Source organism: Girardinichthys multiradiatus, chromosome 12 (genome assembly GCF_021462225.1).
Source record: "Girardinichthys multiradiatus isolate DD_20200921_A chromosome 12, DD_fGirMul_XY1, whole genome shotgun sequence".
In the NCBI taxonomy this organism is placed as follows: domain Eukaryota; kingdom Metazoa; phylum Chordata; class Actinopteri; order Cyprinodontiformes; family Goodeidae; genus Girardinichthys; species Girardinichthys multiradiatus.
In genome coordinates this window covers 53,118,433-53,136,665 of record NC_061805.1, presented here as the reverse complement: position 1 = coordinate 53,136,665, position 18,233 = coordinate 53,118,433, and the positions used below count along the sequence as shown (strand labels likewise).

At 47.9% G+C, this 18,233-nt stretch overlaps 1 protein-coding gene across 3 annotated transcripts in view; it reads left to right on the top strand.

Annotated features, from left to right (window-relative positions):
- The window catches only part of LOC124878364 (disabled homolog 2-interacting protein-like), a 44,906-nt gene that overhangs the window by 21,383 nt on the left and 5,290 nt on the right, over nucleotides 1-18,233 (top strand). For 2 of the 3 annotated variants that reach the window (XM_047382266.1, XM_047382267.1), the window contains 9 exons: nucleotides 11,685-11,829; nucleotides 12,196-12,368; nucleotides 12,442-12,713; nucleotides 13,222-13,430; nucleotides 13,521-13,665; nucleotides 13,746-13,890; nucleotides 13,980-14,216; nucleotides 15,234-15,423; nucleotides 15,616-15,851. In XM_047382266.1, coding sequence (XP_047238222.1) covers nucleotides 11,685-11,829; nucleotides 12,196-12,368; nucleotides 12,442-12,713; nucleotides 13,222-13,430; nucleotides 13,521-13,665; nucleotides 13,746-13,890; nucleotides 13,980-14,216; nucleotides 15,234-15,423; nucleotides 15,616-15,851 — 1,752 coding nt within the window. Of the gene's footprint in view, nucleotides 1-2,213; nucleotides 2,442-11,684; nucleotides 11,830-12,195; nucleotides 12,369-12,441; nucleotides 12,714-13,221; nucleotides 13,431-13,520; nucleotides 13,666-13,745; nucleotides 13,891-13,979; nucleotides 14,217-15,233; nucleotides 15,424-15,615; nucleotides 15,852-18,233 lie in introns of those variants that run through there. The other variant, XM_047382268.1, reaches the window with a different exon arrangement.

Here is an 18,233-nt window from a genome sequence, read left to right as displayed (position 1 = left end):
CCAGGAAAGGAAGACCAAGAGTCACCTCTGCTGTGGACGATAAGTTCATCCGAGTCACCAGCCTCAGAAATCGCAGGTTAACAGCAGCTCAGATTAGAGAACAGGTCAATGCCACACAGAGTTCTAGCAGCAGACACATCTCTAGAACAACTGTTAAGAGGAGACTGTGTGAATCAGGGCTTCATGGTAAAATAGCTGCTAGGAAACCACTGCTGAGGACAGGCAACAAGCAGAAGAGACTTGTTTGGGCTAAAGAACACAAGGAATGGACATTAGACCAGTGGAAATCTGTGCTTTGGTCTGATGAGTCCAAGTTTGAGATCTTTGGTTCCAACCATCGTGTCTTTGTGCGGCGCAGAAGAGGTGAACGGATGGACTCTACATGCCTGGTTCCCATCGTGAAGCATGGAGGAGGAGGTGTGATGGTGTGGGGGTGCTTTGCTGGTGACACTGTTGGGGATTTATTCAAAATTGAAGGCATACTGAACCAGCATGGCTACCACAGCATCTTGCAGCAGCATGCTATTCCATCCGGTTTGCGTTTAGTTGGACCATCATTTATTTTTCAACAGGACAATGACCCCAAACACACCTCCAGGCTGTGTAAGGGCTATTTGACCAAGAAGGAGAGTGATGGGGTGCTGCGCCAGATGACCTGGCCTCCACAGTCACCAGACCTGAACCCAATCGAGATGGTTTGGGGTGAGCTGGACCGCAGAGTGAAGGCAAAAGGGCCAACAAGTGCTAAGCATCTCTGGGAACTCCTTCAAGACTGTTGGAAAACCATTTCAGGTGACTACCTCTTGAAGCTCATCAACAGAATACCAAGAGTGTGTGGAGCAGTAATCAAAGCAAAAGGTGACTACTTTGAAGAACCTAGAATATAAGACATATTTTCAGTTGTTTCACACTTTTTTGTTCAGTATATAATTCCACATGATTTAATTCATAGTTTTGATGCCTTCAGTGTGAAGCTACAATATTCATAGTCATGAAAATAAAGACAACTCTTTGAATGAGAAGGTGTGTCCAAACTTATGGTCTGTAATGTAGGTGTGTATGTGCAATATAGTTTGAAGATTTTTTTTAAATTTGTGTTATGTGACTATAGTGGCCTTCAAAGAGTTAAAATACCCAAAATATAGTTAATATGATACATAAGTACATTTTAAAAGACCGACTCATTTAAAGTGGAAAAATATCCATGTAGGAGGGTTTTACTGGAGACTTTTAGAGGTTGATATTGAAATCTGACAATAAAAAAATAAGATGCATGAAAATCAACATTGCTGCCGATCATTGAGCCATCTCAAGGCCTAATAACATTAATAATACGATACTTCTTCAAATGTGTTTTATGAAAATGTTTGTTGAAAATTATTTTAGTAGGGTTTATTAGGGTTAAAATTAGATAAAGAATATAAATATAATATCTGAATAGTTTAGGCTGAAGCAATTTAAATGATAAATTATACATTTTTCATACATATTCTTATTAAATGTATTTTTGCTAGTTAATATACTTGCCACTAAAATGTTAAAACACCAAATAATATATTTAATATTTGATATGAATTTTTAAGGCTGAAGTGTAGAATGTTTGCCGTGGAAAGATCTGTGATTTTTCTGTAGGTGAGACATTGTCTCAACGAGGTAATGGGTGGGTAAGTGGGTCCAGAGCCTGCAGAAAGGTGTGGTAAACTACTGCGCACCTTCCTGCTCTGGACCCTGGGTTGGCACTTTTGGAAAACTTCCAGGAAAGAAGAGCTTCTCTGTCCAAATTGGGGTGGATCCCATCCCTCCGGATCAGACCAGGTTTTCCCTAGAATGTTAAAGTAGCCCACATGGTTTTCAGGACACCACCTAGACAGCCAGCGGTTGAGTGACAACTTGCTGCTAAACATGTTGTCGCTGGTCAGATCAGGCAGGGGACCAGAGGAAATTCATCCATCCAGTTGACTTGTTTTACTGGTTTCAGCAGTTTCTGGCTGGAGCTTTGTGTTTGGATCCAAACAGCTGAATAAGTGGAGAATATTGGATCAGCAGCATGAGGAGACCACATGTTCTCTGTTGTTACTTCATTAAGATCATACATGTTCTACCAGTAGAGAGGTGGAGAGGAGACGATGAGCAGAGAGAGGAGATGATGGGAGGAAGTAGGGCAGCTCCACTGCAGGGGAGGGGCGACTGCTTCCAGGGGGGGAGGGGGCGAGTCACATAGAGGCAGACAGACAGACAGAGAGAGAGAGCAGTGATATTGTGAAGCTTCATCAGCAGACAGACAGATAGACAGATCTTCAGCATCGAGACTGAAAGGATCAGCAGCTCCTCCATCTTCCTCCTCCTCCTCCTCCTCCTCCTCCTCCTCCTGCTGCTGCTGCTGAAGGAGGACATGGCTGCTTAACCTCCCTTCCTTCTCCTCCTCCTCTTCAAGATGCTCGGTGAGTCTCATTAACTGTCTTTGTCCTCTGAGCAGCTGAAGCTGCTGCAGTCTGTGTGTGTCAGATGCTGTGTCTTCAGGGGCATCTCGCCCGGATCTTCATGTCCATGCATCCTCTGCGTGTGTCTCATGTTTAGCTAAACATGCTAACAGTGTGTGTTAGCCCCATGCTAAAGGAGCAGCATGAAACACACACACACACAGTCTGTAAGCAGCCAACATCAAGCAGCTTGTTCAGATAACGAGCTCACAGGATGACACCTGATCTTCTGTCTGTTCTGCCTCCACTGATCTGGACTGGCTTTCAGTTAACAGCCAGAACCATTGGGTCCACTCGGGTGTCGGCCCATCCTTTCTGTGTGTTTATCTTCCGTGCGATGCTGGTAATAAGACAGAGCTGTTGCTAGGCGACACAACACACCTGTAACCTGTAACAACAAGGTGTGTGTGACGTCAGCATCCTCCTGTGAGCTGAAGCCCAGCAGAATCTCAGCCGAGGATGGTTCTGCTCTTACACAGAACATGTCAGTTATCCTCTGTGGACTCTTCTGGGCTGTCCCTTAGGTGTTCCTTCTGAATCTGATTCTGGTTCCAGACTTGTTTTTTTAGCTGCTGCCACACAGATAAATGGCAATAAATGTGATTCATTTTAAAGTTTCCGGATCGCGCTGAAAGCCCCAAAGATGGGTGGGACAAAATTGTTCTTGACCATCAAGATCCAGTAGAACCATACCAATTTGACATCCAGAACTCCCTAACTGACATAGAGAGGGAGATGTTCGAACATCCAGAATTTATAGCAGCCAAAAAACGCACAGATACACATTCCATCTTATGTAGTTTTACTGAAAACACTCCAGAACCTTTCTGCATCATTAATCAGAGAAAAACACAAGCATTCTATGCTGCCCAGAGTTAGACCAGCTCAGAGCCAGTCCAACTCAGAGTTAGACCAGCTCAGAGTTAGACCAGCTCAGAGTTAGACCAGCTCAGAGCCAGTCCAGCTCAGAGTTAGTCCAGCTCAGAGCCAGTCCAACTCAGAGTTAGACCAGCTCAGAGTTAGACCAGCTCAGAGTTAGTCCAGCTCAGAGCCAGTCCAGCTCAGAGCCAGTCCAGCTCAGAGTTAGACCAGCTCAGAGTTAGTCCAGCTCAGAGTTAATCCAGCTCAGAGTTAGTCCAGCTCAGTTAGACCAGCTCAGAGCCAGTCCAGCTCAGAGTTAGTCCAGCTCAGAGTTAGTCCAGCTCAGTTAGACCAGCTCAGAGCCAGTCCAGTCCAACTCAGAGTTAGACCAGCTCAGAGTTAGACCAGCTCAGAGCCAGTCCAGCTCAGAGTTAGACCAGCTCAGAGCCAGTCCAGCTCAGAGTTAGTCCAGCTCAGAGCCAGTCCAGCTCAGAGTTAGACCAGCTCAGAGTTAGTCCAGCTCAGAGTTAATCCAGCTCAGAGTTAGTCCAGCTCAGTTAGACCAGCTCAGAGCCAGTCCAGCTCAGAGTTAGACCAGCTCAGAGTTAGACCAGCTCAGAGTTAGACCAGCTCAGAGCCAGTCCAGCTCAGAGTTAGTCCAGCTCAGAGCCAGTCCAACTCAGAGTTAGACCAGCTCAGAGTTAGACCAGCTCAGAGTTAGTCCAGCTCAGAGCCAGTCCAGCTCAGAGCCAGTCCAGCTCAGAGTTAGACCAGCTCAGAGTTAGTCCAGCTCAGAGTTAATCCAGCTCAGAGTTAGTCCAGCTCAGTTAGACCAGCTCAGAGCCAGTCCAGCTCAGAGTTAGTCCAGCTCAGAGTTAGTCCAGCTCAGAGTTAGTCCAGCTCAGAGTTAGTCCAGCTCAGAGTTAGTCCAGCTCAGTTAGACCAGCTCAGAGCCAGTCCAACTCAGAGTTAGACCAGCTCAGAGTTAGACCAGCTCAGAGTTAGACCAGCTCAGAGCCAGTCCAGCTCAGAGTTAGTCCAGCTCAGAGCCAGTCCAACTCAGAGTTAGACCAGCTCAGAGTTAGACCAGCTCAGAGTTAGTCCAGCTCAGAGCCAGTCCAGCTCAGAGCCAGTCCAGCTCAGAGTTAGACCAGCTCAGAGTTAGTCCAGCTCAGAGTTAATCCAGCTCAGAGTTAGTCCAGCTCAGTTAGACCAGCTCAGAGCCAGTCCAGCTCAGAGTTAGTCCAGCTCAGAGTTAGTCCAGCTCAGAGTTAGTCCAGCTCAGAGTTAGTCCAGCTCAGAGTTAGTCCAGCTCAGTTAGACCAGCTCAGAGCCAGTCCAGTCCAACTCAGAGTTAGACCAGCTCAGAGTTAGACCAGCTCAGAGCCAGTCCAGCTCAGAGTTAGACCAGCTCAGAGCCAGTCCAGCTCAGAGTTAGTCCAGCTCAGAGCCAGTCCAGCTCAGAGTTAGACCAGCTCAGAGTTAGTCCAGCTCAGAGTTAATCCAGCTCAGAGTTAGTCCAGCTCAGTTAGACCAGCTCAGAGCCAGTCCAGCTCAGAGTTAGACCAGCTCAGAGTTAGTCCAGCTCAGAGCCAGTCCAGCTCAGAGCCAGTCCAGCTCAGAGTTAGTCCAGCTCAGAGTTAATCCAGCTCAGAGCCAGTCCAGCTCAGAGTTAGTCCAGCTCAGAGTTAGACCAGCTCAGAGTTAGTCCAGCTCAGAGTTAGACCAGCTCAGAGCCAGTCCAGCTCAGAGTTAGTCCAGCTCAGAGTTAGTCCAGCTCAGAGCCAGTCCAGCTCAGAGTTAGTCCAGCTCAGAGCCAGTCCAGCTCAGAGTTAGTCCAGCTCAGAGTTAGACCAGCTCAGAGCAAGTCCAGCTCAGAGTTAGTCCAGCTCAGAGTTAGTCCAGCTCAGAGCCAGTCCAGCTCAGAGTTAGTCCAGCTCAGAGCCAGTCCAGCTCAGAATTAGTCCAGCTCAGAGTTAGTCCAGCTCAGAATTAGTCCAGCTCAGAGCCAGTCCAGCTCAGAATTAGTCCAGCTCAGAATTAGTCCAGCTCAGAGTTAGTCCAGCTCAGAGCCAGTCCAGCTCAGAGTTAGTCCAGCTCAGAGTTAGTCCAGCTCAGAGTTAGACCAGCTCAGAGTTAGTCCAGCTCAGTTAGACCAGCTCAGAGCCAGTCCAGCTCAGAGTTAGTCCAGCTCAGAGTTAGTCCAGCTCAGAGCCAGTCCAGCTCAGAGTTAGTCCAGCTCAGAGCCAGTCCAGCTCAGAGTTAGTCCAGCTCAGAGTTAGACCAGCTCAGAGCAAGTCCAGCTCAGAGTTAGTCCAGCTCAGAGTTAGTCCAGCTCAGAGCCAGTCCAGCTCAGAGTTAGTCCAGCTCAGAGCCAGTCCAGCTCAGAATTAGTCCAGCTCAGAGTTAGTCCAGCTCAGAATTAGTCCAGCTCAGAGCCAGTCCAGCTCAGAATTAGTCCAGCTCAGAATTAGTCCAGCTCAGAGTTAGTCCAGCTCAGAGCCAGTCCAGCTCAGAGTTAGTCCAGCTCAGAGTTAGTCCAGCTCAATTAGACCAGCTCAGAGTTAGTCTAGCTCAGAGTTAGTCCAGCTCAGAGTTAGACCAGCTCAGAGTTAGTCCAGCTCAGAGTTAATCCAGCTCAGAGTTAGTCCAGCTCAGTTAGACCAGCTCAGAGCCAGTCCAGCTCAGAGTTAGACCAGCTCAGAGTTAGTCCAGCTCAGAGCCAGTCCAGCTCAGAGCCAGTCCAGCTCAGAGTTAGTCCAGCTCAGAGTTAATCCAGCTCAGAGCCAGTCCAGCTCAGAGTTAGTCCAGCTCAGAGTTAGACCAGCTCAGAGTTAGTCCAGCTCAGAGTTAGACCAGCTCAGAGCCAGTCCAGCTCAGAGTTAGTCCAGCTCAGAGTTAGTCCAGCTCAGAGCCAGTCCAGCTCAGAGTTAGTCCAGCTCAGAGCCAGTCCAGCTCAGAGTTAGTCCAGCTCAGAGTTAGACCAGCTCAGAGCAAGTCCAGCTCAGAGTTAGTCCAGCTCAGAGTTAGTCCAGCTCAGAGCCAGTCCAGCTCAGAGTTAGTCCAGCTCAGAGCCAGTCCAGCTCAGAATTAGTCCAGCTCAGAGTTAGTCCAGCTCAGAATTAGTCCAGCTCAGAGCCAGTCCAGCTCAGAATTAGTCCAGCTCAGAATTAGTCCAGCTCAGAGTTAGTCCAGCTCAGAGCCAGTCCAGCTCAGAGTTAGTCCAGCTCAGAGTTAGTCCAGCTCAGAGTTAGACCAGCTCAGAGCCAGTCCAGCTCAGAGTTAGTCCAGCTCAGAGCCAGTCCAGCTCAGAGTTAGTCCAGCTCAGAGTTAGACCAGCTCAGAGTTAGTCCAGCTCAGAGCCAGTCCAGCTCAGAGTTAGTCCAGCTCAGAGTTAGACCAGCTCAATTAGACCAGCTCAGAGTTAGTCTAGCTCAGAGTTAGTCCAGCTCAGAGTTAGACCAGCTCAGAGTTAGTCCAGCTCAGAGCCAGTCCAGCTCAGAGTTAGTCCAGCTCAGAGTTCGTCCAGCTCAGAGTTAGTCCAGCTCAGAATTAGTCCAGCTCAGAGTTAGTCCAGCTCAGAATTAGTCCAGCTCAGAGTTAGTCCAGCTCAGAGTTAGTCCAGCTCAGTTAGACCAGCTCAGAGCCAGTCCAGCTCAGAGTTAGACCAGCTCAGAGTTAGTCCAGCTCAGAGTTAGTCCAGCTCAGAGTTAGTCCAGCTCAGTTAGACCAGCTCAGAGCCAGTCCAGCTCAGAGCCAGTCCAGCTCAGAGCCAGTCCAGCTCAGAGTTAGTACAAATCAGAGTTAGTCCAGCTCAGAGTTAGTCCAGCTCAGTTAGACCAGCTCAGAATTAGTCCAGCTCAGAGTTAGTCCAGCTCAGAATTAGTCCAGCTCAGAGTTAGTCCAGCTCAGAGTTAGTCCAGCTCAGAGTTAGTCCAGCTCAGAGTTAGTCCAGCTCAGTTAGACCAGCTCAGAGCCAGTCCAGCTCAGAGTTAGTCCAGCTCAGAGTTAGACCAGCTCAGAGTTAGTCCAGCTCAGAGTTAGTCCAGCTCAGAGTTAGTCCAGCTCAGAGTTAGACCAGCTCAGAGTTAGTCCAGCTCAGAGTTAGTTCAGCTCAGAGTTAGACCAGCTCAGAGTTAGTCCAGCTCAGTTAGACCAGCTCAGAGCCAGTCCAGCTCAGAGTTAGTCCAGCTCAGAGTTAGACCAGCTCAGAGTTAGTCCAGCTCAGAGTTAGTCCAGCTCAGAGTTAGTCCAGCTCAGAGTTAGTCCAGCTCAGACTTAGTCCAGCTCAGAGTTAGTCCAGCTCAGAGTTAGACCAGCTCAGAGTTAGTCCAGCTCAGAGTTAGTCCAGCTCAGAGCCGGTCTAGCTCAGAGCCAGTCCAGCTCAGAGTTAGTCCAGCTCAGAGTTAGTCCAGCTCAGAGTTAGACCAGCTCAGAGCCAGTCCAGCTCAGAGTTAGTCCAGCTCAGAGCCAGTCCAGCTCAGAGCCAGTCCAGCTCAGAGTTAGTCCAGCTCAGAGTTAGTCCAGCTCAGAATTAGTCCAGCTCAGAGTTAGTCCAGCTCAGAGCCAGTCCAGCTCAGAGCCAGTCCAGCTCAGTTAGTCCAGCTCAAAGTTAGTCCAGCTCAGAGTTAGTCCAGCTCAGAATTAGTCCAGCTCAGAGTTAGTCCAGCTCAGAGTTAGTCCAGCTCAGAGCCAGTCCAGCTCAGAGTTAGTCCAGCTCAGAGTTAGACCAGCTCAGAGCCAGTCCAGCTCAGAGTTAGTCCAGCTCAGAGTTAGTCCAGCTCAGAGCCAGTCCAGCTCAAAGTTAGTCCAGCTCAGAGCCAGTCCAGCTCAGAATTAGTCCAGCTCAGAGTTAGTCCAGCTCAGAATTAGTCCAGCTCAGAGCCAGTCCAGCTCAGAATTAGTCCAGCTCAGAATTAGTCCAGCTCAGAGTTAGTCCAGCTCAGAGCCAGTCCAGCTCAGAGTTAGTCCAGCTCAGAGTTAGTCCAGCTCAGAGTTAGTCCAGCTCAGTTAGACCAGCTCAGAGCCAGTCCAGCTCAGAGTTAGTCCAGCTCAGAGTTAGTCCAGCTCAGAGCCGGTCCAGCTCAGAGCCAGTCCAGCTCAGAGTTAGTCCAGCTCAGAGTTAGTCCAGCTCAGACTTAGTCCAGCTCAGAGTTAGTCCAGCTCAGAGTTAGACCAGCTCAGAGTTAGTCCAGCTCAGAGTTAGTCCAGCTCAGAGCCGGTCCAGCTCAGAGCCAGTCCAGCTCAGAGTTAGTCCAGCTCAGAGTTAGTCCAGCTCAGAGTTAGTCCAGCTCAGAGTTAGTCCAGCTCAGAATTAGTCCAGCTCAGAGTTAGTCCAGCTCACAGCCAGTCCAGCTCAGAGCCAGTCCAGCTCAGAGTTAGTCCAGCTCAAAGTTAGTCCAGCTCAGAGTTAGTCCAGCTCAGAATTAGTCCAGCTCAGAGTTAGTCCAGCTCAGAGTTAGTCCAGCTCAGAGTTAGTCCAGCTCAGAATTAGTCCAGCTCAGAGTTAGTCCAGCTCAGAGTTAATCCAGCTCAGAATTAGTCCAGCTCAGAGCCTGTCCAGCTCAGAGCCAGTCCAGCTCAGAGTTAGTCCAGCTCAGAGTTAGTCCAGCTCAGAGTTAGTCCAGCTCAGAGTTAGTCCAGCTCAGTTAGACCAGCTCAGAGCCAGTCCAGCTCAGAGTTAGTCCAGCTCAGAGTTAGTCCAGCTCAGAGTTAGTCCAGCTCAGAGTTAGTCCATTTCAGAATTAGTCCAGCTCAGAGTTAGTCCAGCTCAGAGCCAGTCCAGCTCAGAGTTAGTCCAGCTCAGAGTTAGTCCAGCTCAGAGTTAGTCCAGCTCAGAGTTAGTCCAGCTCAGAGTTAGTCCAGCTCAGTTAGACCAGCTCAGAGCCAGTCCAGCTCAGAGTTAGTCCAGCTCAGAGTTAGTCCAGCTCAGAGTTAGTCCAGCTCAGTTAGACCAGCTCAGAGCCAGTCCAGCTCAGAGTTAGACCAGCTCAGAGTTAGTCCAGCTCAGAGTTAGTCCAGCTCAGAGTTAGTCCAGCTCAGAGTTAGTCCATTTCAGAATTAGTCCAGCTCAGAGTTAGTCCAGTTCAGAGCCAGTCCAGCTCAGAGTTAGTCCAGCTCAGAGTTAGTCCAGCTCAGAGTTAGTCCAGCTCAGAGTTAGTCCAGCTCAGTTAGACCAGCTCAGAGCCAGTCCAGCTCAGAGTTAGTCCAGCTCAGAGTTAGACCAGCTCAGAGTTAGTCCAGCTCAGAGTTAGTCCAGCTCAGAGTTAGACCGGCTCAGAGTTAGTCCAGCTCAGAGTTAGTCCAGCTCAGAGTTAGTCCATTTCAGAATTAGTCCAGCTCAGAGTTAGTCCAGCTCAGAGCCAGTCCAGCTCAGAGTTAGTCCAGCTCAGAGTTAGTCCAGCTCAGAGTTAGTCCAGCTCAGAGTTAGTCCAGCTCAGAGTTAGTCCAGCTCAGTTAGACCAGCTCAGAGCCAGTCCAGCTCAGAGTTAGTCCAGCTCAGAGTTAGTCCAGCTCAGAGTTAGTCCAGCTCAGAGTTAGTCCAGCTCAGTTAGACCAGCTCAGAGCCAGTCCAGCTCAGAGTTAGTCCAGCTCAGAGTTAGACCAGCTCAGAGTTAGTCCAGCTCAGAGTTAGTCCAGCTCAGAGTTAGACCAGCTCAGAGTTAGTCCAGCTCAGAGTTAGTCCAGCTCAGAGTTAGACCAGCTCAGAGTTAGTCCAGCTCAGAGCCAGTCCAGCTCAGAGTTAGTCCAGCTCAGAGTTAGACCAGCTCAGAGTTAGTCCAGCTCAGAGTTAGTCCAGCTCAGAGCCGGTCCAGCTCAGAGCCAGTCCAGCTCAGAGTTAGTCCAGCTCAGAGTTAGTCCAGCTCAGAGTTAGTCCAGCTCAGAGTTAGTCCAGCTCAGAGTTAGTCCAGCTCAGAATTAGTCCAGCTCAGAGTTAGTCCAGCTCAGAGCCAGTCCAGCTCAGAGTTAGTCCAGCTCAGAGTTAGTCCAGCTCAGAGTTAGTCCAGCTCAGAGTTAGTCCAGCTCAGTTAGACCAGCTCAGAGCCAGTCCAGCTCAGAGTTAGACCAGCTCAGAGTTAGTCCAGCTCAGAGTTAGTCCAGCTCAGAGTTAGTCCAGCTCAGTTAGACCAGCTCAGAGTCAGTCCAGCTCAGAGCCAGTCCAGCTCAGAGTTAGTCCAGCTCAGAGTTAGTCCAGCTCAGAGTTAGTCCAGCTCAGAGTTAGACCAGCTCAGAGTTAGTCCAGCTCAGAGCCAGTCCAGCTCAGAGTTAGTCCAGCTCAGAGTTAGTCCAGCTCAGAGTTAGACCAGCTCAGAGTTAGTCCAGCTCAGAGCCGGTCCAGCTCAGAGCCAGTCCAGCTCAGAGTTAGTCCAGCTCAGAGTTAGTCCAGCTCAGAGTTAGTCCAGCTCAGAGTTAGTCCAGCTCAGAATTAGTCCAGCTCAGAGTTAGTCCAGCTCAGAGCCAGTCCAGCTCAGAGTTAGTCCAGCTCAGAGTTAGTCCAGCTCAGAGTTAGTCCAGCTCAGAGTTAGTCCAGCTCAGAGTTAGTCCAGCTCAATTAGACCAGCTCAGAGCCAGTCCAGCTCAGAGTTAGACCAGCTCAGAGTTAGTCCAGCTCAGAGTTAGTCCAGCTCAGAGTTAGTCCAGCTCAGAGTTAGTCCAGCTCAGAGTTAGTCCAGCTCAGTTAGTCCAGCTCAGAGTTAGTCCAGCTCAGTTAGTCCAGCTCAGAGTTAGTCCAGCTCAGAGTTAGTCCAGCTCAGAGTTAGTCCAGCTCAGAGCCAGTCCAGCTCAGAGTTAGTCCAGCTCAGAGTTAGTCCAGCTTGTTGTTCTAACATCACTTACTGTATGCAATGTAAGCCTTTAAAGTAACTTCCAGCAGTTAAACTTGTTCTGGTCCTATAATCCAAAGCTTTTCTGCATCACTGATTAGTTTTAGTGTCGGAGAACATATTCAGAACCTTTCCTTTAATCTTCAGTATTAACTAACTATACCTTCTTTGTTCTGATTTAAATCAGTTCAGGGAAACCCGGCTGCTGGTTCTTCAGGGAAACAATGATACAGTAAACATCTGCAGCTCACTGATCAGTCAGCAGAATACTGATCCCAATCACTAAAATAAGGCAACTAACATACTAACATAACTGAGACAGTAGAACCCTGAGATCAGTGTCACACCAAACCAAACACAGTAAACAGTCAATGTTCTTGGAGTACTGAAGGGACCCTGGACAGCTCACCAGTGTGAGCTGTCCAGGGTCCGCGTTGCTGGAGCAGGGCACCAGCACAAAACCCCCAGCAGGAGGCAACAGAGCAGATACCTGTCCTCTAACAAGCTGTGTGAATTTCAGGTGTGTGATGCGGCGGCTGCGTTGTGGTAGCCAGGAGTCGTTGCTAAGCACCGGCTGCGTGTCATCTCTGGAGCTCAGAATGGACCAATCAGTGATCATCAAACCCGTTCACTCGTCCCTGCTGGGACAGGACTACTGCTTCGAGGTGATGCCCACCACTAGTATTGTAGTACTGTACTACTATAGTACTTCCATAGTACTCACATAGAGCACTAGTGTACATACAGTACTACTGTAGTACTGCCGTAGTACTTAAACAGAGCACTAGTAAAAAATCTGTGTAGGACTAGAAAACCTTTTTATCCAATTTGAATAAATAACTGAATGTGACCGTTGGATAATTAGTATTAATTGGAATGTATGAACCTGACTGTTGTGAAGAACCTTGAGACGACATGTGTTGTGAATTAGCGCTATAAAATTAAACTGAACTGAATTGAATTGAAATTACCCATACAGTGCTACTGTGGTTCTGCTGTATTACCCTGATGATCCCGCCTCTATCTCCTAGGTAACAACCTCTACTGGCACCAAGTGCTTCTCGTGCCGTTCAGCGGCAGAACGAGACAAATGGATGGAGAACCTGCGGCGAGCCGTCCACCCCAACAAGGACAACAGTCGGCGGGTGGAGAACGTCCTGACGGTGTGGGTGATTGAGGCCAAAGACCTGCCCGCTAAGAAACGGTAAGATTCTGGTCCCGCTTCTGGTCCTGACAGTAACTCCCAGACGGTTCTACAGCAGGCTGTCTTACTGCAGGTACTTCTGTGAGCTGTGCCTGGATGACAGTCTGTATGCTCGGACCTCCTGCAAGCTGAAGACAGACAACATCTTCTGGGGTGAGCGCTTTGACTTCAGCAGCCTGCCGTCCGTCTCCTCCATCACGCTGCACCTGTACAAGGACACGGACCGAAAAAGGAAAAAGGACAAGAGCAGCTACGTCGGCCTCGTCAACATCCCTGCAGCCACGGTGACGGGCAGGCAGCTGGTGGAGAAGTGGTACTCAGTGAGCACGCCCAGTACGCTCAGAGGTACGTAGACCGCAGCTCATCCCAGAACTGGTTCTGGACAGGGTCCTGGTCTGGTCTGTAGGTCTACATCTTGTAAACCTCTGGAATCAGCTCTCTGGTGTTCACCCAGCTGTCTGCGTGTGAAGAAAAACCAAATTAAAGACCCTGGAGACTGTTCTTATTCATTTTTCAAGAAGGAACACCTGAACAGGTGTGAATCTATTCAGTTTATTTATAAAGCGCCAGTTCACAACACATGTCGTCTCAAGGTTCTTCATAAAGTCAGGTTCATACATCCCTATTAATCGTAACCATTGAACAGTTCAGTCAGATTCAGTTATTTATTCAAACTGGATAAAAAGTTTTTCTATCTGTACATAACATCTAGTTAAATAAATCCTGAAGTGATTGAATCAACCAGGATGTTCACCTGTTATTTACCTGGAACAGCTGGATGATCCTCAGGGCTGCTGTTTCCAGATGTTTTATAGTGTAGTACAATAACCTGCCTTCTCCTGCCTGATCCCAGCAAAGTCGTCAGTTCCTACGGTCCGGATCAAGGCTCGGTATCAGAGTATCATCATCCTGCCGATGGAGCAGTACAAAGAGTTTGCTGAATACATCAGCGCCAACTACCTGCTGCTCTGCTCCACCCTGGAAGCCTCTATCAGTCTGAGGGCCAAGGAGGAGCTGGCTGCTGCACTAGTGCACATCCTGCACAGCACGGGCAAGGCCAAGGTAGCTCCGCCCACTCTTTATAACCACACCTACCTCCTCCTCGCATCCCATCTGTCTCCACCTACTTTGACCTTTTGTGCTTTCCTTCAGGACTTCTTGACAGACCTGATGATGTCTGAGGTGGACCGTTGCCGTGACAATGATCAGCTGATCTTTAGAGAGAACACTCTGGCCACGAAGAGTATCGAGGAATACCTGAAGCTGATTGGACAGAAGTACTTGCAGGACGCCCTAGGTACCAACACCCAGTGTGAGCTGTTTAATTCTTTCAGATGTTCAGGTGAGGTCATCTAAATGCTGTGTTTCTGCATCCAGGTGAGTTCATCAAAGCTCTATATGAGTCCGATGAGAACTGTGAGGTCGACCCATCTCGCTGTGCGGCCTGTGACCTCGCTGAGCATCAGGCCAACCTAAGGATGTGCTGCGAACTGGCCTTCTGCAAGATCCTTGACTCATACAGGTGAGAATAGGTGCATACAGGTGAGCGAAGCTCCACATACAATTTGTATCTGTGTTGACTTAAGTGATTGACTTGCTCTGCCCACTCAGGGTCTTCCCACGGGAGCTGAAGGAGGTGTTTGCGTCATGGCGTCAGGAGTGCAGTAATCGGGGGCGACCAGATATCAGCGAGCGCCTCATCAGCGCCTCGTTGTTTCTACGCTTCCTGTGCCCAGCTGTGATGTCACCCTCACTGTTTGATCTCACACAGGAGTACCCCGACGAACGCACTGCAAGAACCCTAACCCTGATCGCCAAAGTCATCCAGAATCTTGCCAACTTCAGCAAGTACGTTAGGCTTTTAATGTGTAGGACCCTGGAGGCTTTTAATTTGAAGGGTCTTGAGCAGCACTCTGGTTCCTTTTAATTCTTCTGTACCGCTTTTAGCAATCAGTCCAGCAACAGGCATTTGAAACACGAGCACTACCAGATCATATTCTTTAAAAAGAGATGTTTATTAAAAAACAAAATTAACATGGAAAAAAACTGTGTTGCTTCCAGCATATCTGATTCTTCAATTATCATATTCACGTACAAAAAAAACTACATGAGGCGTTACAGTGTGCAGGAAGCTCAAAATACAAATATGCACATTAGAAATTCACATTTCTATATTCTATGCTTTTAACATAAGTGTTTCAAAATGTAAATTAAATTACAATTTTAACAACAGAAATGTATGTTTTCCCAATTTTTTAACCCATTTAATTATTCCAGTGAATCAGCCATTAATTGGCTCTTACAGGTCTCAATGCTTTTAATATTAACGAGCCTGGCTGAGGGCTGCTTTCAGGTGCAGTTCTTAGCACTGTTGTCTGCAGTAAGAAAGTCCTGGGTTGAAAACTTTGGGCGGAGCCTTTTTGGGTGGAGTTTTCATGTTATCTCCTTGGAGGGTGGGATCTCTCTGGGTACTCCAGCTGCTCCCACAGCCCAATAAACTGTCAGGTTCGGTGGTGCATGCATGGTTGTGCGTCTGTGTTGATGTGTCTGGACGGGCAACATGTCCAGGGTGTCGTCTGCCTCTCACTCACTGGAAGCAGGCAGCACCTCCTGGTGAGCCTGCGAAGATTAACCAGGTGTAGAAAATCAGATAGATGAAACTGAATTTATTTTATTGTTTAATGTGCACGTGTCTTTTATTGGTTTATATTGTTTGTTTTTATTATTGTGTTTAATTCTGGGACAGAAGTTTCATTCAGTCAAGGATTGAGGACCATGGACGCTTTTATTGTGAAAGTGCCTGTATATGTTGTCCTATTTACACCTGGTACCTGTCCACGTGACCAGTCTCGCCTGTTGCTGCAGGTTTGGCACGAAGGAGGAGTACATGCTGTTCATGAATGACTTTGTGGAGCGTCAGTGGAGCAGCATGCAGCGTTTCCTGCAGGAGATCTCAAACCCTGACGGGCTGAACCACACCGCTGGCTTTGACGGCTACATTGACCTCGGCAGAGAGCTGAGCAGCTTACACACTCTGCTGACCGAGCTCGACCAGGTAACACACCTGAGTATCCATGTAAGAGACAGACAGATCATGCAGGTAGTGGAGGGACTAGAGAAATGAGGGAACACAATGTAACTAATCATCTGGCAGCAGGTAACAGACCTGATTGATAGGTAACTCTTCTTCCCATTTGCTCTCTTTGGTTTCCTCACCCACCCACTGACTCCACCTGTCTGTCTGCAGTCGTGTCTGTCGAAGCTCGCCCCACTTCCTCGGATCCTCAGAGACGTGTCGGCAGCCCTTGTCCACCCTGGAGGCATGGTTGGAGCTGGAGGGTTGTCCGTTTCATCTCCAGAGCCTCAGCGGGTGGTGTCTCCACCCCCTCTGTCCCCACCCCCTCTGTCACCACCCCTGTCTCCTCCTCTGGCAGCCTGTAATCCCTCTGTTGGCCTGCAGGGCGGCGTGGGATTAGACGGAGGGTTAGTGAGGTCACTCACACACTGAACACCAAATGAAAACAGTTTGTAGCGAGCATCACGTTGGGGTTCAGCTTTAAGCTCTAGTTCTAGACTAAATAACATTTCAAACCAAGATTTATTCACATTTTTTTCTCAGAGATGAAAATATACAGAATTGTTCTAGCCTGGAGTCAAATATTTGGGCATAAATTTCAGTCATGACCGATGATCCAGTTTTAGCACAGCATACAATGAGTAATACAGAATTAGCTAAAAATCCTAAAACACATTTGACATGCAGTGAAAACACATCATCAGACTCTGATTGCTCTATTAGTTCCTATAGGTGCATTTTAGTAGGACAGAGTCCTCCTTAGTGTCACTCTTTAAAGCGTCAGGGTTGACGGAAAGTCAGAGCAGCTCAGTTCTGTTAACAACACGACATCTTATCCAGATTCATTTTTATAGAAGTAAAATAGTCTCATTAGAATCAGACATTTTTTAGACATTGAATTTATAACGCTGAATCTTTATCCTGTGCAATCATGTTTGTGATTTTTTAATTTGTACTTAAAAAGGGGAATATTTGGACATATGCGACTTGAAGAGTGATGCTGCGGGTCCTGTTTAAGCTAGCTTTTATAACACAAGTCTGCTTCGATGTTTCTGACGTTTCTGATCTGCGCCTCACTAAATGACACAGTATAGTAACTGTACGTAAAAATATTTATCTGAGGGCTGGTGGTGCAGGGGATAATAAGCATGCGACCAGGAGCAGAGGCTATAGTCCTCGGTGTGGCTGTGCCGAATGTCTCCCCCTCTCTTTGCCCCTCTTCCCTGTCTACCTACTATCGAAAAATGAGAAATGAAGGCCTCCAGTGCCAAAAAAAAATGATCTGGACAATGATCTTATTGTTCCACTAAAGTAACTCCACTACATGTAGCATCCGTCCAGAACCTGCCGCTCAGTAAAATGCCTCCACTACAGCCAGACCATTTGTTCTCTGATTGGATGGTTACAGTTGGGATTGACATGACATTGACCAATGGGCTGAGAGGAAGAAAGTTCTGGTCAGAATCCGTACTTAAAGCTGAAACTCACACCTTAGTTGGGGAAGCTCAGAGTTTTACTCGTAGTTTTTAGCTTTGTATCTGTAAACAGAGCTTCACAAAGAAAATCTGCAACTTGTGTGATTATTTTTGACAAGAACAAATCTGTTTTACACACATTCCTATCTACACCTGCACAAAGATGAAATTCCCAGCGTTGTTTTTCCAAAACCAAATTCACAATCTGGTTTGTAAGTACAAAATATTTATGACTGGAGTTTTTTCCCCATACAAATACTTTCCTAAAACAAGCCTGTTCCAAATGAAGACTTAAATTCAACCTGGACATAGATTATCTTGACCACATCATTGATGTTGAAAACCAACTCAGAGACAGGAGGGAACCATCCTGAGGTGGTCTGAAGCACTGATCAACCATTTCCATGAGGTCATTCAGCTGAAATCTGTAGCTCTCAAGGAGGGGAACTCAGATACCTCCTTAAGGTTCCATCCATCCATCATGTTACAGAAGGTTCTTTGATTGAGTGAATCAACTGTGTGCAAAATAGTCCTCAAAGTCTGCAGTGCAACAAGTGAACTGAGAGGATGACACCACGTTCTCAGATTCTGCTGATCAGGCCAGCTTTCAGCTTCACTTCTATGGAGATGGGGACTTTCAGCAGTGTGTCAGCTCAGCGTCTTCTGCAGAAGAAAGAAGAAGAAGAAAAACTGTTTTCATTAAATCTCCGAGGTGTGTCCACTTCCACTATGCAGGCCTCCAAAACCTGATGCACGCTGTAAAGGTTCTGCTGGTGATTCCAGAATTTTCCAGAACTCATTGACTCAGTTTGAAGCAGGATGTCACAGCGAGGTCACCTTGCAGACAAACGTCTTGTTCTTCCTCATCTTCATCTGCAGTTGCAGATTTTTATATTTTTAACAGTTTATCTTAACAGTTGTGTTGGATGAGAAGCTGTGGCCAGTAAAATCAGGTCAACATGAAGCAGCTGAACACAACCCCTCACCTCTCCTGCAGGATCTTATTTTCTGGAAGTATGACTGGTAGTTAGCAAAATAATCACAAGAGAATTAAATGTAATCATTCAAACTGTATTATCTCAGAAAAAAGTAGATGAACAGATTTTATGCATGCAGTGACTCACCTGAACACAGTCAGCTCCTTAGAAGCCAAAAAGGATCAAGAGTTGAGTCCAAGCAGTTCCCTTATACTAGGGGGGGGGGGGCAAGAACTGATAAGAGAAAGGCCCAAAACCAAGCACCCCCAGTGCTTCCTGAGATGACCCAGGCCTACATTCCTTGGCAAAAAACAACTCCTTTATGGTCAGAACATTG